The 25895-nt window shown below is 42.0% G+C and overlaps 1 protein-coding gene across 1 annotated transcript in view; it reads left to right on the top strand.

Moving 5' to 3' along the window:
- Positions 1–18835, top strand: part of CDC5L (cell division cycle 5 like) — a 38115-nt gene extending 19280 nt beyond the window's left edge. The window contains exons 13-16 of the mRNA XM_053284134.1: positions 1033–1278; positions 3136–3333; positions 13773–13985; positions 14777–18835. Coding sequence (XP_053140109.1) covers positions 1033–1278; positions 3136–3333; positions 13773–13985; positions 14777–14881 — 762 coding nt within the window. The 3' untranslated portion in view covers positions 14882–18835. The remainder of the gene's footprint in view (positions 1–1032; positions 1279–3135; positions 3334–13772; positions 13986–14776) is intronic.
- Positions 18836–25895: the final 7060 nt, after the last annotated feature.

Here is a 25895-nt window from a genome sequence, read left to right as displayed (position 1 = left end):
TGCTAGCATGTAGGGAAAGTAAGTCCAAGAGGTGGCCCAGAATCCTTGCTCTGTTCTTAAAATAGCCTTTGAGGAAAACTAGTTGCTGATCAGGGCTGTAGTCAAGCAAGGTAAAATTTATTAAACACAGTACACCATTAATTTTTGATATTTTGTCACACTTTCTGGATATACAAGTGTATATTGGGTGCATATATGTGTTCTTGGAATGGGACCAAAATCATCAAATACAAGCAGTGTTGAGGGAGTAATCAACATGAAGGAGTTATATTCTTTGAACAAGTTGTAAATAAGGTGAGACCACTTCTACGTTTTTTTCAATTCTTGTAAATTGGACATGCTATTAATAGGAAATATGGAGAAGTCAGATCTCTCAAAAGTAGAGGAATTGCTTGTTTCCTCAGTTTACAGAGGGCTAGTAAATCAAGCATTATACTTACCTTCTGGACAATCAAGGGAGGGATCAGTGGAATATCAGGAAAAAATGGGACAGGGACAATCCCATATGATATGACAATGGTTCAAGGGTAATGGGAAGAACAATGATTTTAATACTCTTTACCAATGGTGGGCTCTGTGGGCGCCAGGAGTCGAAATTTACTTGACGGCACACTTTTACCTTACCTTTACCAATGGTAAGTGACCTCATATGAACTAAAACTGATGAATAGGCACAAGATAACTATTGGTGTTTACATTGGTGGTGTGGGTTATCTATGATAATGGGTTGTTTGTTTGGAAAAGAGTGACATTTGAACCGCCCAGGGAATTTTTGTATGGGGCGGTATATAAATGTACTTAATAAATTTGTAGTGTTTTGGAGCAGTACATCCCATGATATATATCCATATTCTTTTTGTTAATATGAAAAAGGTGTTATAAATGTAAGGCAAATAGATACTTTTTTCTGATAACATGTATTCTACTTATAACTATCGAAAGAGATCTTGCATACTTGTTTTTGTTGATGTAGATTGTGATATGGCAGAGGCTTCTCTTTAAATAGGTCTGTGTGTTTGTGTTTTGGCTTAGGTAAATGAAACAATCCTGAGACCTTTAAGTGTAGAGCCACCTCTGACCGATTTACAGAAGAGTGAAGAACTGATTAAGAAAGAGATGATCACCATGCTGCACTTTGACCTTGTGCATCACCCTTATGGAGAGCTTCCAGGGAGCAAAAAAGGAAAAGTCCCTGGATTTGGAACAAGCAGCACAGAGCACATTGTTTATCTTGAACACAATCCTTATGAGAAGTACTCAAAGGAAGATCTCAAGAAGGTATATAGAGTACATTTCTTTGCATCTGTGCTCTTAGCCTTTTACCACTGTGTAGCATAATACTATATTTTGCAAGGGAGATTTTTTCAACCCCCAAGGGATGAAGGTATAATTGTTCCAGGTCACCTAAATGGGGATAGGATATAATTTGGCAGTGAGCATGGTGACACCTAGTTAATCAGGGCAAAGAACTATAGTGCCAAAAGATTTGGGAGAGGGACAAAATGTGTCCCTATGTATTTATATGCTAGTGCTAGGATTATTTGAGCCAAGATGAGGAGCCTGGAATGCTTGGTGATGAATGAGAGGATAGATTTCATGGGTGTGTCAGAAACCCATTGGAATGGAGAATAGCAGTGGGATAGAGTTTTCTCTGGGTACGCATTCTATACGACAATATTGGTGATAGTGATACTCTGTGAGAACATCGTGCTAAAAGCATTAAGCTCATGTAGCAGATTAAAGCCTTTGTCTCAGAGCAAGCTCACGTGAGGGAAGGAAATGCTGAATCATCCCTGCTGAGCTGCCTGCTAGGCTTCTCCTAAAATTATTCTGTATTATAGGTAGGTTCAAAATGCGGCCGCCTCCTCCCCTTTTGACTACAGAGATGCTCTGGGATTGGGGTGAGATAGCCCAGAAAAAAGCTGTCTTAATTTGGCTCTTGGACGAGTACAAAAATCTTCCACATGCAAGCCTACATGTGTTGAGAAAACCGATAGCTGCTGAATGTTTGAGGTCATGTTTGCACCAGAGGAACCCCACCCACCCCCACCCCTTTTCCTGAGTTAAAAACCAACTTGGAGAACCTTGTAAAAATAAAAGAACTAAAATACAGGTTTTTTCAATTACTACAGACTGCTTTCGTCTGAGGCTTCTAGCTTTCTTAGATACACTCAACAATACTTAGTAGGTTCCAAAACTAAGTTGTCTTAGGCACGCTTAAGTGTTTATAGAGTCTTTTGCAATGCCCTAGATGGGTTGGGCATAGGCTAGTGTTTCTTATTTTAATTACGTTACAGGAAAACAATAATACGACAGTATCAGGAATATGCAAAGGACACACACCAAAGAAATATAACTTCTGTAACGCAAAGTCTCACTAAACAAACTTTTCCCTAAATTAATCTTCCCAAGCCAAAGCCCAGGCTTCCTTTCCTTGGATTCACCAAACTCTTGATGAGAATTCAAGCTTCCTGCCCTCCTGTCTTTCAAGGATCTGCAGAGTTATTCTCCTGCAGCGAGACGCCACAGCCACATGTCCTCCTGTGCACCTCCAGGCTACCTTCTCCCAACAAATAACTCCCTTCTTCCTGGCAACAGCTCTCTAGGTCCCACCCACTGGGTGTGCTGATTGGCTGAGCCCTGGAGTTCACCACCCCGTCAGTTAACACAAGGGTTTACTTCTGGTTAACAATTTAGAGGGTGGGGAGGCTGATCACTACAGGCCAACAATAACTTTTTTAAAAAATGAATGAGAAACATTCATTTAAATTTAAAATCCAGACAGGGAGGTTGTTGAACAGTTAGATGACATCTTGGTCTGTGGTTCCAAAATGTGTTGAAGTGCTCTCAGGCCATGGATCTCTACTGCAGGGTGGAGACAAACCAACATTTGTCTTCGTGTGGGAGATTGACTATGTGAATATACACTTACAACTACTGTTGGGTGGCAAGGGGATTAATGAAGGTACTTTATATATTAGGTACAGCAAGAGCATGTTGAAACTCTGGGAGTGTCACCATTTTCCTTTTCTGGCTTCCTACTGAATTTATGAGGAAGCAACGGGAGTATTTCACATTGATAACATTTCCTTCCACGCTTGAGTTAAGTCATAATTGATTCCTCCTTTCAAACAGGCAGAAGAGCTCCTGGCCCAAGAAATGGAAGTGGTGAAGCAAGGGATGGGGCATGGGGAGCTCTCAAGTGAAGCATATAACCAAGTGTGGGAAGAATGTTACAGCCAAGTATTATACCTCCCTGGACAGAATCGATACACACGAGCTAACCTGGCCAGTAAAAAAGACAGAATTGAGTCACTTGAGAAGAGACTGGAGGTTAGTATAACTCCAATCTGAATCTGGCAGTTTTTATCTAAATGAACAAATATTGTTTGTTTTGTGTAGGAGTTGGTTAAAAGAAAACAAAGATACCTTTATTCTTTACATTAGAATGTATTCTTACATTTATATCCTGCTCTTCCTCCAAGGAGCCCAGAGCAATGTACTACATACTTGAATTTCTCATCACAACAACCTTGTGGTTAGGCGGAGAGAGAAGTGACTGGCCCAGATACTAGTCACCTAGCTAGTATCATGGCTGAATGGGGATTTGAACTCGGGTCTCCCCAGTCCTAGTCCAGCACTCTAACCACTACACCACACTGGCTCTACACTACACAACACCACCTTAGGCTAGAAGCAGCAGCACTCCAATTTGAAGGCAGTGGGAGAAACAGACTTAACCGAGCATTGCTCTGGATATGTTTCCTTGCCCTTATCCCCAGTCTTGAAGCAAGCACATTATGGCAGTATGGTATAGTCACTGAATTGAATTCCACAGAGCTACAAATAATTCTGGTAAAGCATTAACTGCCAGGTTAGTGTTATGTATTCAATAAAATTAAGTACAAATTAAAACAAAATTGGATGTCAGAGTAGTCCTACTGAAATTAAAAGGACAAGTTAGGCAATATCTCACTTGTCCTTTTCATTTCAGCGGGATTACTTTTAGTCATTTTCCTTGTGTCAGCCAAGTACTTCATGGAAATGCTGCTTTATTGGGGCACTCTTCAACATGTTCCTTCTTCTTGTTCTCTCCAGTTCTGTGATTACAAGTGTTGCTCCTGATAGCTGGACAGATTAAATTATTTTTCTCCTTTAAGCTGAAGGCACAAGGGATGTACGATTTGAATTCCCCTGGTTCTCATCCATTTGGATTCTGGTCCTGTTCTCTCTGGGTTGGACCTGAAGTATTTCTTCTGTGAATGGAAAGTGCTTCTTTTTTTGCAGCAGAAATTTTCAACCATTCTCTCTCCATACTGAATGCCATCCTGTTCCAGAGAGTACCCCAACCTTCAGGAGCCGATTCTTAAGGAGCTGCATTGGCAAAAGGATTGGTCAGAATTGCTCTACCTATCCCCTTACATGAGTGGAAATGCTTTCTGTTTGCTGAAGAAATATTCAGGATCCAACATTATATGTGCTAGGGAGGTGGATATTGAATGTAGATTTTAATAGTATGTGCTTGTGAAGGACACCCAACAGTATTTTTGCAAACTTAAAATTGAGGCTGAGCAGATGACAAACTTCTCAGCATGAATTTTGATGCCACATCAATGTTTTATTTACTGTATTTTCTGGTGGAAACGCTGTGGCGCTCAGTGACTTTAAGGCACCTGCAGCCTTTAGTCCAGAACTGAGTAAAGGTGAGGGAAGGAGGTGCAGTGGCAGCAGAGCAGGACCCTCTGACCAACCATAGGCTCCGTGTGGCCGAGAGGGCCTGGAAGGAACGGAGGCGGCAGAGGAGGGGCGACACTGGAGTTGGGCCTTCCTGTCCCTGGGTTTGCATGCCCCCCCGCCCCTTTCCGTTGCCCATGGAGTGCCGTTTGTGCTCCACATGGGGGAATTTCAGCCCCTTGCTCTCCCCGCCCCCCGCAAAGGTGTTTGCTCAGGCAGGTGTGGTCAGGTTGGGCCCACAGCACGCCACGGCAATATTTAGCGGCCAGTGCAGGTGCCACAGGGGCAGGGGGAGGCACCTTTAAGTGGAAATGAGAAAGTGCTTCCCTCCCTGTATAGCCAGCCTGAAAGCTCTTCCCAGCAGCGGTGGAAGAGCAGCTCCGCCACCACTGCTGGGAAGAGTTTTCAGGCTGGCTATACAGGGAGGGAAGCACTTTCTCATTTCCACTTAAAGGTGCCTCCCCCTGCCCCTGTGGCACCTGCACTGGCCGCTAAATATTGCCGTGACGTGCTGTGGGCCCAACCTGACCACACCTGCCCGAGCAAACACCTTTGCGGGGGGCGGGGAGAGCAAGGGGCCGAAATTCCCCCATGTGGAGCACAAACGGCACTCCATGGGAAATGGAAGCGGGGGATGCTTTAGCTGTGACATTTACGCCAGTGTGGCTTTTTTGATGTGATTGTACAGCTGTTGTTCAGTGGGGTGGAATTTATGCCGATGCGGCCTTTCCCCCAGAAAATACGGTGCTCAAGTCTGTAAATCAATAAAGGGACTCCTACCAGAGTTTTTCAGAGGAAGTACGTGCTGCAGCAGCATATAAATCTATACTATTTGCATTTCAAAGTAAATTCTGCGTTGTCCTGCCTATGGCAATCATTTTTCTCATGGCTGCACTGGTATTACATTCCTCAGTAAAAAGCACAAAGTAGATATGTGGACCTAAACACTTGGGGAGTGCACTCGGAGGCACCGGTTTGCCCATGGCTGTCCAATGCATCATTACTGCTTCTTTATGAATATTGTATTGAAGAGTTTGCTCTGTGGCAGAACAGTAGCCAGAAGAAATTATTGCCGCATAAAATGTTAAACAGGCTTGGTTGCTCTGCTAAGGAGCTTTGCACTAGAAGATTAGAATGTGGTTGTATTCAGTGTTGGCCAGCAGAGGGCATTGTTGCTCTGCAGAATACTTTATGGAGGCTCATATGACAGGAAAGATGTCAACTCTTCAATACAGCATTTTTCTTACAAATAGAAATGCTGGTTGTGTCTTACATATTCACTGGCTGACATTCAGTCTCGGTTACTCAACAGTACTACTCAGGAGTTGCTCTTAACCGCAGTAGGACTACTCAGGAGTACTTTAATGTGATGTCAGCTACTATGTCATGTGGCCTTTTTATAATTGTAATATTTTCTTTTTATAAAAAAAGTTGTGTTCTAAGCACTGCATGCATTGCCTGTTAAATATACTTAGGATTTGAGGGGGGCATTCTGTAGTCTTAAGCCTAGGAACACAATTTGACCCAAGCAAATAAAAGGTAAACTACTTTAAGTGAATTTTAAATACAATTTATTTCTATGAAATTGCTAAATACTCAATTCCACTTTTTTCCTGAGGTCAATAGGAGGCTCTTGAGGTATTAATGTAAGTTGCAAGAGACCTTACTTGGAGTAAGGAAAAAATGCATGAAATTACACAGTAAAATATACCCAGTGTTTTCTCCCATCCAAAGATATATGTGGCTTATCTGTCATTAAATAGATATTAAAGATTTTAAAGAGATAACTAGCATTAATAAATAAGTCATTTTTGAATATATTTATTCCTCAATTTATACTCTACTTCTAGAGAAGGGTACCAAATAAGCCTTTAATAGCCTTTATAGCAGATGAGAAACAATTACATGAAGATGATGTTACTAGACCTCCAGATGGCAAGATTCTCTTCTGTGAAAAGAGAATGTTCACATGAACCAGTATGTTCACATGAACTAGTATATGCCTATCAGTACTAACAGTTGAGGAACGTTTCCCCCCAGTTTCTATGACATTTCATAGTGTGTCTTGCAAATGTGTGCTATACAAAAAAATATCCCTTTCATAAAACCTTAGAATACTGCATGCTGAATGAAAACTTTCTGGAGAAGTAATGCTCTACAGTACATACAATGAAATTAGGAGACCCATTTTTAAAAAAGGAGCATTGTCATTTCAGTTGGTATGTTTACATTCTGAATATCCAAAGCATAAATATCCAATGCTATAAATAACTTGTTATGTTCTATATTCCCAGTCCAATTGGCAACATCCAGACTTGGTCATGACTAAGTCCCATTGAAGTTAATGAGGCTTAAGTTATGCATAACTAACTTTCCCATTCATTTCAATGGTGCTTAATCATGACTGACTATCTGGATGCTGCCCAGTCACTTTTCCATTCCATGCACTAGAACAGGCCTGCTGAACTTCAGCCCACAACTCCCATAATCCCCGGCTATTAGCCACTGTAGCTGGGGATTATGGGAGTTGTAGTCCAAAAATAGTTGGGAGGCTCAAAGTTGAGCAGGTCTGTGCTAGAATAACTAATGGTGGAATAGGAATAGTCAGAACTAGCCTTTTCTGCACATGCCAGACTGAGCACAATGTTTGCATGCCATTTCTTGGTCTCCCTCTTAATCTACCCGTCCCTCAAGCTCCCACCCTCCCCCCCCCCTTTTTTTTTTAAGGAACCAAATCCTTTTCTTAAAATGGGCTATCATTTTATGGAATAATCTGTTTGGGTGGAATAATGATTTTTAGTATAAATAAGTTGCTATAACGAAAGCTTATATCTCATCTTGTGGCTGTGTTTGCTTTCCAGTCACAAACTGTTGGCATGGGAGATGAATGTATATATGAATATTCAAAGCTGACTTATTCCGAGTCAGACCACTGGCCCATCTAGCTCAGGATTGTGTGCCTTGACTGACTGACTAACTTTCCAGGGTTTTTGCCAGCCTGTCTTGGAGATGGCAGAAGTAGAACTTGGGGCCTTCTGCATACCATGAAACTGCAGCATTCTCACCAATCCATGGTTAGATTTCCCAACATGTTTTTTTTACTTCAGAGCATCTTGGGGGGGGGGGGCTGCCAATTTGATCCGAGAAGCAGAGCTGGGCAAGGGTAGGGGTTTAAGACTTCTCCCTCTCTCATATGGTTCCCTTAATCAAAATCATCATTTCAAAACTGTTGGACCAAATGGGGAAAAGAAGCGGGTACCCACGTAGTACCTGTCATTGTCATTGTTTCTTCTTCTTCTTCCCCCCTCCTCCCCCCACCCCGCCGTTAATAGCTTCAGGAGAGGGTGAGAGAAGGATTTGAACAGGCTAATGACACAGCGTGGGGAGTAAAGACAAAACAAAAACCTCTTTGCCCAACACCGCTTCCCTGATCAAGAGGTCTCATGGCTACTACAAAATAAAGAGAAAAATCTTTCAGAATCATTCTATTTAGGAACTTGTGAGATCAAAAGAGGGATCTTCTCTTTAAACTATAATTGCATAATAATTATAATGATACTCTGTGTGACTTGCAAGAACATACAAAACCGTAGTAGACAAACAGTTCTTGCAAAGATTTTTTGCATCTTTTAAAGCATATATCTTTTAATGTTTCTTGCAGAGAGAGCGTTTACACACACATCTCCACTCCCCCCACCCCGCCTTTTAAAAGGCAGAAATCGTGTGGAGAGTGCGTCTGTCAGGGAACAGGTCTTATCCTCTCTCTTTTTTCCGCAGGGAAAAGAAAGTGACTGACAAGAAGCCATAGTCTGCTGTCTTGTTTCTCATTCCTGTAGCTAAATTTCTTTAATGCTTGTGAGGATTTATTATTCTTGGAGGAGCTAATGTTTGAAACTGGTCTGTATTGTACAGCACCTTTTTGCAAATGCATTAGCACCTTCCTTCAGTATTCCGAAACACTCAGGAGGTGCTAGGCTTTCTAAAGGGAAGTTGGCAAAAATGTCTTGCACTAAAATGAGGTATTTGTTCATACTCTTGCTATTAGCTGAAGAGTCTTACTTAAACGGATGCAGTTTAGTCATGCATATGGCTTTGCCAACCTAGTAAGTCTGAAAGTGTGTTTGCCCTGAGCATTTGGAGTCCTATTGATTTGTGGTCCACGTGAGAATTCTACATTTCCATTGTTCCATTTCCGTTGTGGCCCTTTCTTATCTTTGTAGGAATGACTTTAGATTCATTTTTTAAGGAATGCTTCACCAAGTGGGCTGTTGGAGACAGTCTGTATCTGAGACTCCTTCACTGGTGGGAATTGTTGAGAGAGTGAAAGCCTTGTGTGCCTTTATGGCTTAGTGCAGTGAGGAGGAGAGAGGAGAAACTGAACAAAAAGTGGTTGATGGAAGACTAACTGAGAGATGGAGGTATAAGAGATCTGTAGTTGAGGAAAGAAAGTGGGATACAGCCAGATTCTGGGTTTATTATTGGGTGCTGGTTAACTGCATTTTTCAGCTCTCCAAACTCTATCACTTCTTCCATTCTAGTTTCAGTTTAAAGAATTTATTATTATTATTATTATTTTACATTTTATATCCCGCTCTTCCTCCAAGGAGCCCATACTCTAGCCACTACACCACGCTGGCTCTTAGTGTGTGTGCGTGTGTGCGCACGTGTGCGCATGCGCATGTGTATGTGTATATCTGTGTTTTTGTAGTGATATACTGTTATGATTCCTCAATCTTGTATTGTCTGTCTGTATGAATTTTAGTTGCTCACCCAAATTCATTGTGCATGCCTTTCCTATAATATCCAGAAAAGCTGTCAGGTTTGCAATGCATGTTTTGTATTGAGATAAATTAGTCAACCCTGTGTGATTAATTTAGCACTGCCACTTGGGAACTTTCATTGAAAGTACTTTTTGTTTTGTTTTGGCCTGGTTATGTTAAACAAAATTGTAAGATTTTAAAGAACTAAGGCAGTAGTTTGTCATGGATAATGCTAGTGGAGCTACCACTTTTCTTTCTCCTATATTCTAACCCTGGGTAGAATAACCCGAAAAGCTCAGGAATGGTAGGAAATAATTGAAAGTGGGATCCCCACACACACACACCTCCTGCCACTCATTTTCCTTTTGTAAAAACAAAAGAACAGCCCTGGCTTGCTACTGCTGAAACACATTACTTAGGTTTTAAGTAGGGGATGCAGACCCTGGTTTAAACATACCTCTTCAGAAGTGCCTGATATCTGAGTTTTAAAGTTGTATGAAGCTTGAACTAAAATTATGTGTGATTGGCTTAAATGTAGAGTCCACTGTTTTTAGTAGTGATTTTTGCAAATGTCGATACTGTTCCGTGATCTTTTTGTGGGGTTCTAAAGACCTGCTTGTTAACAAGGAAGAGGAAGCAAAGAGTCACTTGACAGCCTGGAAGGGAAATAATTTGAACTCTTGCCCGCTTCAACGCCCTTCCAAGGGCTGTTAGGGATGGTAGATATAAAGGGATTCCGTTTAATTTAAGGATTTGCCCCTGTGGAATAGGTGCCGTAGAAACTACCCCTCATGTTATTTTATATTATTTCTTATTTCTTATTAAAACTTGTATACCGCCCTTCCAAAAGGCTCAGGGCAGTTTACATTAAAACACCATTAAAATCAGTTAATAATTAAAACAAAAATTATAAAGGTATAAAACAATATTGTAGATTTTATAGCGATGCTCGTTTAAAACTAATTACTCCTCTTTTGGGGAAGTTTCCAGGTCACTCCAATGAATTTTGTTTAGAGTTCTTGTTATCTAACCTTTGTAAAGAGATCACTTTCAATGTGGCTAGGTTTTGCTACATTGTTTGTATTATACGCTCTAGTCTTATGTAATGTTTTTTGTTGTACAGTCTGATCTATGATCGTAATAAAGTTTATCTATCTATGTTTAAGATGCAGCTTTAATAAGTGAAATTTAAATTTTATCTGTAATATGCCTTGTGATGGTTGTAAAATAATTTTTTAAAACACCCAAGTTTCATTACAATACCTAAATGTGCTGAAATGTGCTAATGTGATCATTCACAGGTATGTTAGGTTTGCATCCAAAATCAGCCCTATTGTGGCTTTACATCTTTTTAAGATATGTGTTTATTTAAATTTATATCTCAAAAAGGATGTTAGACTAGAATATACTGTATCTTAAATGCAGTGCAGAGATTGAGATTCTGAGTTGCTATAAGACAGGGAAGCAGTTTCTCAGTCTTTCTCAATTTTTTTTCATTCCTTCTGCTCTGTGAGCCATCCCTCTAGTGGCTCTTTACTAGGCATATTATAACATTTTTCAATAAAGGATTTCAGTTTCTGGTTCTTCATAATTAATTCCTAGTCCATACTATTTTAGCCTTAAAAAAAAATCCAAAGAGTTTTCAATCATTGGTGATTACACACTGTACCATTTAAGCTCCTACCAATTCCCAATTAAAGTTTGACACTTAAAAATTCTCCCTTCAGCTGCTGTTCTTTATAAATATATTTCACCTCTCTAGCACAGTGTAATATCCTTTTACTATGGAGAAGCCAAATTCTGAAATGTTGAACTTTTACCCTTTTATTTAATTTGGCTTCTTTTGCACAATGCTTTGGTGGGGGGAGTCATCTAGACATTTTCTGTTTTTTTTAAAAAAAAACTTTAAAAAGCAAGTAATGCAAATGCCCTTCTAAATATATGCCCTCCTGTTGAATGCTGCACCTCTCCTGGGACTATATTTGGTCATGGGGGCTTAAAAGAAATCCACTGCCAGCATTAGAAGAGTTCCTTTTTAAACAAGGGTCCTTCAATGTGTGCAATCCTGCAATATTGTTGTGGGCTGTAACCATTCAGGCAGCTTTCAGCATCCTCCCCAAAGCCTCTTAATGTGTGCATTACAGATGATTGGTTGGACTGCGATGTGTTTATATAGCACTGTGCATGTGGCTCTTTAGCTCCCCAGGTCAGAGATGTGTGTGGTCCACTACTGTTTGCAGCCTTTGAGTTGAGCCTTTCTGGTTGAGCTGTTTATAGAACCGTGTCCCGATTAAAGGAATCTTAGTGTGTTAATCATATGCGTTTTATTTGATTTAATTGATTAAATGTGCATATCTTGGATCTAGGAGTTCTGTAGCAGTGTAATTGACTGTTGCAATATTATTTTAAAACACTACTTTAAAACTCCACTTTAAGAAAAGTTTTTAATATTCTGCAAAATGCTGCATAAGAGGGTTTTGCTTTTACCCTCAGATTTCCCAGCTGTGGTGGTGTTTTGGGATGTGTTTTTAACTGCTTGTGAACCACTGTGTGGAACTAAGTAAGATAGAAATACTTTAACATTTCATCTCAAAAGCTGGACATTTTCCTTCCATGGTGGTGGTAGGGTGTCTGTCTGTCTGTCTGTCTGTCTGTGTTGCACAGAAAAACGAGTTTTGATTTGCATTTGATAGAGGATCATGGATTCAGTTTTGTTTGTATTAAAACCACTCACTCAAATTTCACTTGAAATCAGGATTGTGTATGTGTGTGTGTATTCCTTCTAAAATTATGAAAACTTCAAATTTTAAAAGGTACAGTTTTACATTAGGAAAAATGTCTCATACTTACTAATTTTCATACCAAACTGTAGCCCTTTTTAGGCATTATAAAAATTGGGACACCCCAGGTTCTGATCATGTAAAGAATCTGTTCATTGGTATCACATTTGCCTCTGCAAAGATTCTTCAGCGCATATTCTCAGGGCCGCTGTACACTTGGAATGTGCTTGAAGTGTGGTTCACGCACTTCTTCAGAAAGGGTCCTGGGCATTTTTAAAAAGGAGAGCAGCTCCTTGCCTGCTCTCCAGGTGCCATGTGCAGCACGTGCTGGCTCCGTGTGGGGGGTTATTGGAATGCGTGCCACCCCAACAGGAAGCTGCATGGGGCAGTGGAGAGCAGGTAAGGCTCAGCTCGGCTCTCCTTTTTCTTAAAGTTCCTGGAACCCTTTCTGAAAAGTGCTCTGACTGCACTTTGGGCACATCCCAACTGTACACAAGTATACTAACCACCGTTTTTATAATGCCTGAGAATAAATCCACAAAAGAAGACATCTCTGACCTCAAAACGCTTAGTAAATTGTTTTACCATTTCATAGCCATATAAATCCACCACTCTGGGGCTAGGAAAAATGATGGCATACCATTAAATCAGTCAATTTTGACATGGTTGCTACAGTCCAGGCGTTATAAAACTATGCTTGCAGTATCAGTAATTCGAGACTCCACCAGTACTCAGCATTTTTGATGCAGCCAGCAAGTTCCAAATACAGAATGTTCCTCCTTTAGAACACCTCTCAGGAATCTCTAGAGATTGCATAGGTAAAATATATCCTGTTATGGTGTTGTTTATTGACAAGACTTTCTCCCTGGTAAGTTCTAATCCTATCACAATCCAGCCACATAAAGCTCAAAGATAGGAATTAAATACCATCCATATTAATTGATAGTGATTTTTTCATGGTGAACTTGCTGGACAAAATTCCACACTTCTGCAAGACAAGCCTATGTACAACTTTCTAACACAATCTATTTGTCCTAAATGCTCAGTAAAAATAAAGTGTTCTGTCTTGAGAACCTGGATTCTCTGAACTATGCATCCAGTATAATTCCTTTTAAAATGGCCTTCAGGTTCCTAATGCTACCATCCAGTATCTTCAACCCATTCTCTCTTACTGGGTTTAGACCTACCCTTCTGTTGTTGCCTATCTTCTGAAACAGCTGCTGAAAATCTGCTTTTTATTCCTTGAATAGTGGGGATAAGTGCAACTTTGAGAGTTACATATAACCTGTCTTTCCAGTGCTTAATATTAAGATTTCCCATATAACTTCCAGTGTGGGTTTGTTTACTCTTGCACCAGAGAATACAATTACTCTTAGAGTATTGCATCTCATTTGTGCCCAAATTACAGCTCACAAGAAGATTCTGTTTCAATACATTGCTGAAATGTTAGCATAATTTTGCTGCGTGCAGAATGTACATGTTGCGATTCTGTCAACAGATAAACAGAGGCCACATGACTACAGAAGCCAAGAGAGCTGCCAAGATGGAAAAAAAGATGAAGATCTTGCTTGGTGGTTATCAGTCTCGAGCAATGGGGCTCATAAAGCAATTAAATGACTTGTGGGACCAAATTGAACAAGCACATCTGGAATTGCGCACATTTGAGGAATTAAAGAAACATGAAGATGCTGCTATCCCAAGGAGACTGGAGGTAAAGTTATGAAATATTAGGGCTGTTGGCCATCTAAAAGGAAGGATAGAAAGGATGATGAAAGGGTGTGCTAAATAGTTCATTTTATAACAGGTTGTTCCCTTCATGTACATCGTTTTTGTTTTGTTGTAAAGTGGAATATTGGTGGTTTCAAGACTATATACTCTAGAGATGTGCACAAACTGTTCGGAGATCCTGTGTTCAGACCGGTTTGGCGGCAGGGGTGTGTGTGTGTACCATTTTAAGGAGCAGAGAGGGTGCCCTCCCCACCCCCTGCCCCCACCGCACGCATTGGGCACTTCTGGTTTGACACTGACCAGGGTTTCAAGAAGGTACATAGCAGCCTGGGCCAGTGGTTTTGGTGCCAATGGGTGGGTGGGGGGGCACACTTCATGCTCCTTAAAAGGTAACACACAAACACACACCAAACCGTCCGCCCAATGGTTTATGCACATCCCTAATATACTCTAATCCTGTCCATTTTAGAGTCTTCATCCTATTCTGACTTTGGTCTCTTTCTTGATTTCTCCCTACATTTGTCAACATTGGACTATGACTGCACTAACAATGGCCTTGCATGATTGGCTCATCCCCATGGTTAGTTGATTCTCTCAAAGGATCACGTCATGAAGAAATGTGGAACCACACACCCCTATGTGTGGGGGTGGGGCGGGGCAAGGGTTTTAGCATGACACAGTTAGACACTCCAGCTTGTACTGATGTGTACCATGCTCTCTTCAGTCAGATAGCTCTAGTGCATAGATATGAACTGATTTATTTTGTTATTTTAGTGTCTAAAGGAAGATGTTCAGCGGCAACAGGAGAGAGAGAAGGAACTTCAGCAGAGATTTGCAGAATTCATGCTGGACAAGGAAACTTTTCAGTCAAAATATTGATCCACATGTTTTGCATAAGCCACCACTTGTAACATGCGGCAGATACATTTCACCACCACCACCTGTGTCTTAAAAAATCAAGCACAGGCTAATTTGCTACCAAATGCTTATTTTGTTTTTGAACAGATTGTTGTACTGTGTGGTAAGGTGTACCCCCCCCCTTTCTTTTTTCTTTTTTTACAAGATAGCTGAATTCAAATCTAGCACCTATGTGATGTTCATTGGTGGATCAGGTCCATGTATGCTCACTCAACAAGTAGACACCAATCCAGAGAAAGTAAGTCATGCTAAAATCCCAGTGGAACTAATGGGGCAGTGTGGCTGTCTGGAACTCTCAAGTCAATTTAAAGGAGATTTAAGCATGCCTGAACTTCCTCTGGATCGCAGCTATGGTATATGGCAGTCAGCTCTGACAGGACTAAACATCTATTGGGAAGCAACTGAATCCAAGCCTCCCCTCCCCTCCCCTCCCCTCCACCCCACCCTCACACTCTGAGATCTGACAGTGCTGATGACTTATTTGGTGGGTGCCCAAGGGAAGAAACTTGTGTGCATTTGCAAGCACATAGCTGACAGGAATCTGTGATTCAAGACATGAGTTTTGACATTAACAGAATGAATCAGTCTGGATCTTTCTTTTAGTCACATCATCATTTGCAAATGTTACTGTTTTCTTGTGTTTCTAGTACCTTGCCATTGTTAAGATCTACAAGAAGTATACACATCCATTGTGTGTGCTACTGAGTACTGTGAATCTGGGATGTAAAGAAGTGTATTAAAGTGTGTTTGTGGAATCTGAAATTGTTCATTGGAATAGCTTTGCCAGTAACTTAGGGATTCTCTATATAAAAGTATACCTTGATGGTCAAAATGACTAGTAAGCTTACAATTGTTCATTCCAAAGGCAAAGGGCAGACTCTACTTTGCAAAGGCCCACTGTGAAATGAAAGAGAGCAACACAATGGTAAGTGAGTGTCCCCTTCTTGCTTGTGCCAAAAAACATTTGGATCCCTAACTGGCATCCTGTGTCAGTGATGCTACAGACTCTTAAATGTCCGGGTGGTGGTGGTGGTTTTTAATCTGTGACTGCAGAGAAACAAATGAATTGAGAGGTGAAATGGAAATTGAGTGTAGGGAATCATAGGAGGGTGTCAAACTCTGTTAACTTCCAAGAAATCAATCCAGTCATGGACTGTTGGATGAGAATGGTTTTGTTTTATTTATTAAGCTGTGGCTGAGGATTGGTTTTAGAATGCTGGCTGACATGCATTGCAGCATAACCTGGGCAATTCAGAACCCCCTGTGCTGCTGCAGGGCTTTCACACATGCACACACATACGGAGCTGTGCAAGAGCCTTGCCAAGAGGGCTGTTTGGGTACGACTCACCCTTGCTCAATCACAGGTCATGTGCTACTGGCATTATTCCTAATGTGAGTGGCTCACAATCTTTGATTGTTCAAGGGTCAGTCATACTGGAACAGCCTCTTGCACAAAAGCATGGGCATGTTAGAGCCTCTCAATAGGGCAGGCGGTTCCGTACTGCTCACATTACACTGTAGGGCAGGTCAGTCAGTGTCTCGACTAACAGCCTAGGAATTAACTTTGGCTGGTACATATTTGTGGGAAGATATAGGTCATATTTGTGGGATACATATAGTCCCTTGAAACCCTCTAGGACTGAGAGCATCCCAGTTGTTGATTCGTTAATAACATATTGAAATGTGTACTTTTTAATCTCTCCTATTAAATGGTAGTCAGTATTGATTAATATTGTCAACTACCTATGAGACCACCTTGACTTGACCATGTGATGAATATTTTCTCCCATGGAATAAATCATTTTGTGGTGGTTGGCTATATAACTAAACACCATAAAATATCACCAGTATTAAGAAATGGCAAAAGTGAGTGATTTCTCACATTGATTTTATTGCAGCATATGGATTTTGTTAAAACTCTCCATGCCCCTTCAGCCTTCATTATTTTCAAAATAATAATAAACACCTTGGTTGCAAAGCAATTAAAATATAGAATAATGTACCAGTAAAGAAATAGGTAGCACTCAGAGACTAACTGAAAGGGTTCTAAGATGGTTTGATATAGCATAAGCTTTTGTGTCTAAACAACTCGCTTCATCAGATGATGAGTTGTTAGTGGAGAAATGCAGGAAAGCAGGCATTTGAAATCACAGGATGGGAACACTCTAAGATTCTTAGAGGGATGGGTTAAGACACATCAAGTGTAATCCTTCTAATGCAGCAGGGAAATATAGAAGGATTTCTGGTGTAGCTCTTAATGTTGAAGAAATGGTCTGCTCCCAGGTGGTGGTGGTGATTTAATTTATATACTGCCTGACGCCAAAGGCTCTAGGCTAGTGGTTCCCAAACTGGGAGCCTCCAGATGTTGAACTACAGCTCCCCATCATCCCCAGCCACATTAAACTGTAGCTGGGGCTGATGGGAGTTGTAGTTCAGCAACATCTGGGGGCTCACAGTTTGGGAACCACTTCTCTAGGCAGTTCTTGTTTTTGTTCTAGTAGATACTCAGAATACATTGTGCTTCCCAGAAGTTCCTCTTAATATATTGAAAAACAAGAGAGGATGCACCTAGGAATTTGCTGTTAGTGTGCCTCTAGGCTCCTTTGGACATCATGTCCTACTGGCTCCCCATCCTGTTGCAAGTCTTGAACATGTATAGCCCAACCCCTGCTCCGGGTGCCCCGTCCTGAACCTCATGTTAGGGGGGTTCATGTGAACCTGCCCCCTTTATGTGATTATAAAGGATGGCACTCCTGGGGAGCAAATTGTGCATGCTTACATCCTGCAACACATGGGAAGAGCCAGTCAGAAATATGGTCCAAATGGACCCCACTGTCTTAATTTAATCACTTTTAAACTTTGCTGGTCAATGGCCGAATAAACTTCTCTCTCACACACACTTTTAAACTGCCTGGAACAGCTCTTACCGATACCTGTTCCTCTCCATTAAGGTGAAGATGAATTATTTTGTATTGGATTTTGCATGGATGAGAGTTCCAATAGTGCACTTAAATTAGCATATTAGCACCAGTGTGTGTTTGCAAACTGCCTTAATAAGGTTAAGATGAGAATGAGCATGCCCAGCAAAGTCATATTTGCTGTTAGCAATTTAGAATGGACATGTTTTCAAGGTCCCCCCACCCCACCCAAGGTGAAATCTACAGATGACTGAAATTAGGTAGTTCCTAATAGATACCAGCAGGCTTCTCAACTGAGCAGTGAACAATAGTTGATAGAAAAGAATCACCTGCATCTAGTTTAACCAAACTTAGAACATAAGGATGTTCTTTCCTCCACCACCACCCGTTCTGATTTTTAAATCCTATAGTTCTGTTTCTTTTTTTAAGGCATGGGCTCTTGGAAATCTGTCAGGCAAAAGTCAGAAGTTTTTCAGTATGTCAGCTTAGACAGGCCCTGCCTCATTAGATCATTTTAGTGTCTGCAGGGTGGAACTAAGAGTCTGATGTATTCAAATTACCTAAAGATTCCTCAAAGGAAGCAGAAATGCTTCTTTAAAATCATTTTGGCCATCACTAGCATTTATGAATTACGATGCCTGGAAATGGATGCCATAATTCTTATTTATTCAATTCATATGTTGTTTGGAATTCTTGCCAAAAATGTGTTTCAGGTAAATGCCTCTTGGGATTTTCCAGAGTATTTATTTTGCTCTATATCTTTTTCCATCCAGTACACATGTGGGGTGCATTTCTGTATGTTCATTGTTTTAGTTGCACATAATCATTTAATATGTGACTCTGTCTGTTGAGTGTGCCTAATAATTACACGAGAGACTATAATCTGTTTAAGAAAGTTCCATTCTCTGCTGGTGTAGGAGGTCATCCATTGTGGGTTATCCCCACCCACTTGCTCCACAAGGCAGGAATATGTAAATAAAGGAGATCTTTAAAAGGACCCCCTGAGGGTGGTTCCCCTCAGTTCTTTGTCCTTCCTTTGCTCCACATAGCCACGTATTTCGCCTTTGTGTCTTCTCTGTTGCTTCTACAGTTATTCTTCCAACTATCTTATTCCCTTGTATCTTTTCTCAATTCCTTATTCTTGTTACCTCCTTTAAAAAATATATTATTTCAGTTTCTTCTCCATTCTTGCCTTTGCTTCTGGACAAAGTGGGGTGAATGTACTGGTCTTCAGGGCCAAACACAGGAATAAAACCACTTTCCCACCTAAGAGCAAGTCAAGGCACACCAGCAGCTTTTGGAACTCATCAGCAAATTCTGTCACCGGCGAGCACAGGGGATGCTTCGTAGCCCGACCTGGCTTTGCTCCACCCTTGTGACCCTAGAGAGGGACCTAGCCCTGGTTCCCATTATCCCAACAGCCACCGTAGTCTGGTGGCCCACACTAGAGAGAAGGCTTCATTGTGTCCCCATCTATGAAAGTGCGTGTCTAGCCAGCCCCAGCAGCACAGGCTGCCATTACAAGAGTTCTCCCCCCCACAAACCGGCTCTGCAGCTGCCATCCTGAGGGCTGGATCGCTCTCCTGCACAGCTTTCCCCTTTGTTTCCGCAGCAGCCACATTTGGAAGAGGAGGAGCATCCCCCCCAGGCTGGAATGGACCACATAGGACAAAGCATGCAGGAGGAGAGCAAGGAGGAAGACTGGATAGACTGTAAACCAGTGAGACCAGTCCTTCCTCCAGGGGGATCGGGCCCATCACCAACGTGCCACCCCACCCCTCTCCGGACCTGCCCATCAGAGTGGATACTCAGCTCCAGAGCGTCTACACTCTGGATGGATGAATTATTAAACGATCCTCCATCAGATGTCAACAAGTTGAGATGTGAACCACTTAGATCAGGCATGTCCAAATTCAGACTAGTTCATGGTTCTGTGAACCAGTTCATTCAGTTTGGCCCAACCACATTCTGGTTTGGCAGTTCAAGGGTGGCACAGGGGTGGTGGTGGTGATGAGCAGCACCTTTAAAAGTAAGTAAGCAGGTCTTTACCTGCATGCCCACTACTCCAGGCAGTTTCCTGCTGTTGTAGCAACAGGAAGCTGCCTGGAGCAGTGGCTACACAGATAAAGATCTACTAACGTTTAAAGGTGCCGCTTGGCTCTGTCCTCGAACCACTGAATAGCTGTGTGGTTGAGCTGAACTGGAATAAACTGCTTTGTGGAAGCATGAACTGGTCTGAATTGCAAAGGGCTCAATTTTGTCCAACTCCCAGTCCAACTCCCCCAGACAAAATTCCTGACTACCCATCCTTGATGGTTGAGGATGGGGCATATCATGGATTACTGGCAGGTCTAGGAGACTTCCACCAATGGTCAATGGGTTCTTTCAGTAGTTCAGGAGGGTCACAAAATAGTTCTCCACTACCACCCAAGGTCCAGATTTCGACATCTAAAATCTTGAAGTCCACAAAAATATCTAGAGCTCCTGCAGGCCATCCAGCACCTCCTGCAAATAGAAGTCATAGAAAAGATTCCTCCTCCTCAGAGAGGTTCTGGGGTATATTCCATAATTTTTCACTGTCCCCCAAAAGAATGGGTCATTAAGAGTGATGCTGGATCTAAAATTCATCAAGAAGCTTGTGATCTGCATGAGATTCCTAATGGAAACCCTACAGTCAATAGCAGAGAGGCTCCAGAGTAGGGAGTGTGCAATTCAATTCAAGGTTAAATAGCTTCAGATCAAATTGGGCAATTCACAGATTCGACTTCAAACTGAATCACCCACAAAATAGAGGGCCTGCCTGATTCAAGGTTGAAGCGAACCACCCCCGATTTGACCTGAATCAAATAGTGTGATTCAAACACCATTTTAAGGACCGTTTTGCTGGGCGGGGGTGGAGGGCATCAAAATGGCACTTTTTCTAAGGAGAGCAATTGGAGTCTGGTACACCAGCCCTCTGCTCTCGGCTCCGCGTGTCTACTCGCCTCAGAGAAGTGGTTTGCCTGGGTAGATCAGTCCTCTGAGGAAGGCAGACATGCAAAGTCAGGAGTGGAAGGCTGATCTACCCACTGACGCCAATTAATAGACCATCTCTCCCTGGAAAAATGCCATTTTGAGGCCCATTTTCCCAGTAAAACAGGCCTCAAACTGGTGCTTGATTCACCTGAATCAAGTTGGTGATTCAAATATGATTCATTGAGACAGCCAGCCAAGTCGGCTGTTCTCAATGAATCAATTCACTGGTTCTGCGATTTGATTCGACCTCGAATCAAATAACATAATTTGATTCATGCACACTCCTGCTCCAGATGCAAGCATATCTGCATATTCCAATTAATCTCTCCAGCAGAAATCTGCTGTGTTTTTGTTACCAGAATCAACACTTATCAGTATTGGGCTCTCCCATTCAGTCTCCTCTGCAACCAGAATTTTCACCAATATCCTTGCCCTTCCGGCCACTCATCCCCGATTACAGTGAGTTCATCTGTATTATTTTTTTGATAACCTACTGCTCTGATCCCACTCCCTCCTGAGTGCCTGACAGGACCTACAGCAGACTCTCTTGTCTTGGACAATGTGGCTTTCTCATTTACAAAGAGAAGAGCCAGCTAGTTACTTCTCCATGTCAACTTCTTCAGGAGCTGGCATATTCTCCCTAAATGCCTGCCTGGAAGCAGTAATGGCCTGGATGAGGGAGAATAAACTGAAGCTGAATCCAGATAAGACGGAGGTACTTATTGTGTGGGGTCAGAACTCTAGAGGCAATTTTGATCTGCCTATTCTAGATGCGGTCACACTTCCCCGAAAGGAACAGGTCTACAGTCTGGAAGTACTTCTGGATTCACACCTCTCCCTGGTTTCTCAGGTTGAGGCGGTGGCCAGGGGTGCTTTCTATCAGCTTCGGCTGATATGCCATCTGTGCCCGTTTCTCGAGATCAGTGACCTCAAAACTGTGGTACATCTGTTGGTAACCTCCAGACTTGACTTCTGTAATGCGCTCTACGTGGGGCTGCCTTTTATGTAGTCCGGAAACTTCAGTTGGTTCAGAACGTGGCAGCCAGGTTGCTCTCTGGGTCATCTTGGAGAAACCATGGTACTCCTTTACTGATGGAGTTACACTGGCTGCCAATTGGTTTCCGGACAAAATACAAAGTGCTAGTTATAACTTATAAAGCCCAAAATGGCTTAGGCCCTGGGTATCTAAGAGAAAGTCTTCTTTGTTACTGTATGAGCCCCACTGCCCATTGAGGTCATCTGAGGAGGTCCGTCTCCAGTTACCGCCAACCCATTTGGTGGCCACACAGAGACGGGTCTTCTCAGCTGCTGCCCTGAGATTGTGGAATGCGCTCCCTGCTAAGATACGATCTTCCTCATCTCTGGTGATTTTCAAAAAACACCTGAAAACCCATCTTTTCACCCAAGCTTTCTCAGCTTCCTAAATTTGGGGGGTTTTAATTTCTGGTTTATTTTAAAATTCATAACCTGATTTCGGGGGTTTTAATCACTGTAATTGTTTAATTGTTTTAAAATGTTTTTAAATTGTTAATTGTTATGTTGTTTTTTAGTGGTTTGTTTTAATTGTAAACCGCCCTGAGCCATTTTAGAAGGGTGGTATAGAAATCAAATAAATAAATATAATAATAATAATAATAATAGTCTCAGGTCAGTATCTGCAGCATTAGAGGATAACAGACATGACAAACCACTGTTTCTTCCTCCCTCAGGATCGCATTTGGACACTATCCAGTTTAACTCTGGAAATAATGCAGAACTGATCAGCAGACCTCCTACAGCTAGCACGTCTGCTGGGCCTCATGGTAGCCTCTCTAGACTATGAACCTTGGGCCAGATTCCACCTCAAGCCCCTATACTGGGCCCTTCTACCAGCCAGAGATTGCCTGCAGAGCGACAATATCCATAGCCACCCGTTCGCCCCTCAGGGTGTCACTCTGGTGGTAATTAGTGCCTGCCAGCCTTGCTCGGTGAAAGTAATTTCTGGATCCAATTTGCATCCTATTTACAAGAGATGCCAGCCTGACAGGTTCGGGGGCACATTGTCTGACATCCGGTGCCCAGAGCAGATCCTGCACTACTGAAGATAATACAAGCTGGAGTGACAAAGGTTGCCCACCCATGCCCTAGCTAGTTCTTCTCAACACAACTAAATAAATGCCAGTTCTGTAGTTACTCAGTGGCTGGATAGGCTGCAGGAGGGCTACTCAACTGTGGCCCTCCTGCAGATGTTGGCTTACAACTGCCATCATCCCTGACTATTGGTCACTGTCACTGAGGATGCTGGGAGCTGTGGTCCAAAAACAGCAGGAGGGCTGTAGTTGAGTAGTCCTGGGCTATAGGGCATATGTTGTCAAAAATGTGTAAATGTCTTTCCTTCTCTTTGCTGCATCACACAAGCAAATGTGTCAGATGCAAGCAACTAAGCAGGAGCAACAGCAATAGAAGAGTCCATCTGCTGTTACTCAAATGCACAGGCATTCCAGCAAGAGAATGGGAATGACCAGCATAGACTTTATCAGTCATAAGAGTTCAGTCCATCTCCTTTTGAAGTGAATGACAAAACTCCCACTGATTTTAATAAAGCATTCAGTTAGGTTGGTTGTTACGCAACAACTCTTGAGCACTGAGATGTCAGAACTAAATGTGATATATGTGCGCGGAACACAATTTTGCATGTTATGTTCAAATACCAGCTCAGCCAAGGGTGGGAAGAAAATGAGACATCTTGCTTCCAGACTGAGACACGGGGATGAAAGTTGGTGTTCATGTTCAGGACCACCATTCCCTCGAAGGTGCGCGCCTGCGCACAACGCCCAAGCCCTCCGCGCAGCTTTCCCCAGAGTGCCGCTCGCTTCCTCTGTGGCTGTGGCTGCAGCTCCCTGCCCGCCCCCCACCGCCTTTCCCCATCACTGCTGAGGCTCTCTTGTGAGTGAAGGAGGGGATCATCGGTGTCCCTCTGAGAGCCCCATTCCCTGCTTCCAGGTCTGCCACTCAGGCTCTCCTCCGTCCCAAGAGCCCGAGCAGCAGGCAGAGGCGGAGGGCACCACTCAGGCTCGGCAGCAGGGAACGGGGACTGAGACCAACGATTCTCTCGGTGTGAAACAGGATGCTGGACTAGATGGGCCTTGGGCCTGATCTGGCAGGGCTGTTCTTCTGTTCTAAAATGTTCTGAAAGTGGTTTACATTGGACAGGTTAAAACATAACACGATTCCCTGTCCCCAAAGCCAACTGTCTCTACAGGATAAGAGCAAGAAAGCAAGGATGAATTCAAATTTAAATAAAACTTAGACAACAGGGAGTTAGTTATTTATTATTTATTATATTTAATAAAACAAAACTTAAATTTATTTACTATAATTTAATTTTATTACTTAATGAAAAAATATTATTTTGTTATACTACTACAACTACTGCAATATTTATATACCGCTTATAGGCCCCATTTAACCACCAGTTACTATTAAAGAAAAGAAAAGAAAGCAGATAAAGGAAATTGGCCAGCAGAGATACAAGTTTTAGACAGTATAGAAATTTAATTAATTAATTAATTAATTAAATGACACAGAATCAAATATATAATACACTTTTTCTTTCTATATTTATGGTGCTTAATAATGAATAACTAGTTTCAGTGTTGATCAATAAGCTGCAGAAGAAGAGAAGTGGGGGCAAGGGGATATAAATTTTTTTGCATTCTTTCTTCACACGTATGTGTGTGTGCGAGAGAGTGAGAGTGAGAGAGAATTATGTGCGCACACAGTCTCGAAACTGCCGCCCAGAACACAACTGTTTCCACTCGCTGATGATAAAAATTAGAGGGCAGACTGTTCAGGACACCATCCTACATTTCAAGAAGCAATGGCAGCTCACCCCACTGCCTCTGTTTTCAAGGGGGCTGTAAACCCATTTAAAGCGGATCTCCCTTAAACATTTATTGTATTAAAATTAAAACAAGACTCTTAAAAATACACAATTAAAATATTAAGCTAAAATATAAAAACATAAATGTGACTCAAACGATTTAAAATACAAGCATGAAATAACCATACAAAATACAAAGAAGCAGCAGCAGAGACAATCCTATAAAAGCCTGGGTAAAAAGCCAAGATTTCACACGCTCTCTAAAAACTGGGATGGAGACGGAGGAGCGAATAGCCTTCCAGAGTCTGAGAGCAGCAACAGAGAAGGCTCAACACTGAGTTGTCAAGGTGAAAGTTTGTACGTGTGTGGCATGATTCTGCATTAGAAGATCGAATACTTGCTCTGTCTCCATGTATTTTCAGGACAGAAGGCAAGGTGCAAGATGGGTTATATATACTGTGATATTAAAGTGAGGCCTTTAGAATATGTGAGTTACTAACCGATAAAATGATTTGTTTTTGGACTCTGCTGGCGAGGGACCCTGATTCTTTTGAATATTCCATCCGCTAAGCCATGCTGTAATAATTGGATTCAGGTTGCCTGAAATGAGAGGAAGTAGACAGCAACAGCAGTAGGAGACAAAACGGTGAGCGATCCATGAAGCGATCCCCATGTCCTTAAACACACCCTGCTGCAGACTGAATCCCAGCTAAACCTAATGCCAGCTACCTGCCAGTGGAAACATGTCAACTGAAAACCTTCATGGGCAAGAAAAGCAACCTGGATTGAGAAGAGAGAAAAATGAGAGATTCAATCGCTGGAACAGCTAAAAAGAACAAAATATTCCTGAGCTGTCTGAGCTTCCAGCTGCCTAGATGGTAAAACCACATGTAACCCAAAGTTAAGATTCTACCTGGAGCACTGATACAAAGTGCAGTGGCTTGTAGAAAACAAGGCCAAGCAATCTGTGTCACTATCTCTTAGTACTACATGGTGATTTAGTTCATTGTTAAAGGTTGCATACGGCAGCTGCAGCATTTTCTGTAAAGCACCCTGGTGGTGATGTGCCAATTACTTGGGGAAACCAGCAATACTGTGTTCCCGTTTTTTGCCTCCTCTGCCTTTGAAATCTCTACAGCTCTGGAACCAAAATCTTTGCAACGGGCAGGCATAGCACCAG

Source organism: Hemicordylus capensis, chromosome 1 (genome assembly GCF_027244095.1).
Source record: "Hemicordylus capensis ecotype Gifberg chromosome 1, rHemCap1.1.pri, whole genome shotgun sequence".
Classification (NCBI taxonomy): Eukaryota; Metazoa; Chordata; class Lepidosauria; order Squamata; family Cordylidae; genus Hemicordylus; species Hemicordylus capensis.
Note: the sequence above shows the minus strand (reverse complement) of the source record. Positions and strands in the feature narration are given on the sequence as shown.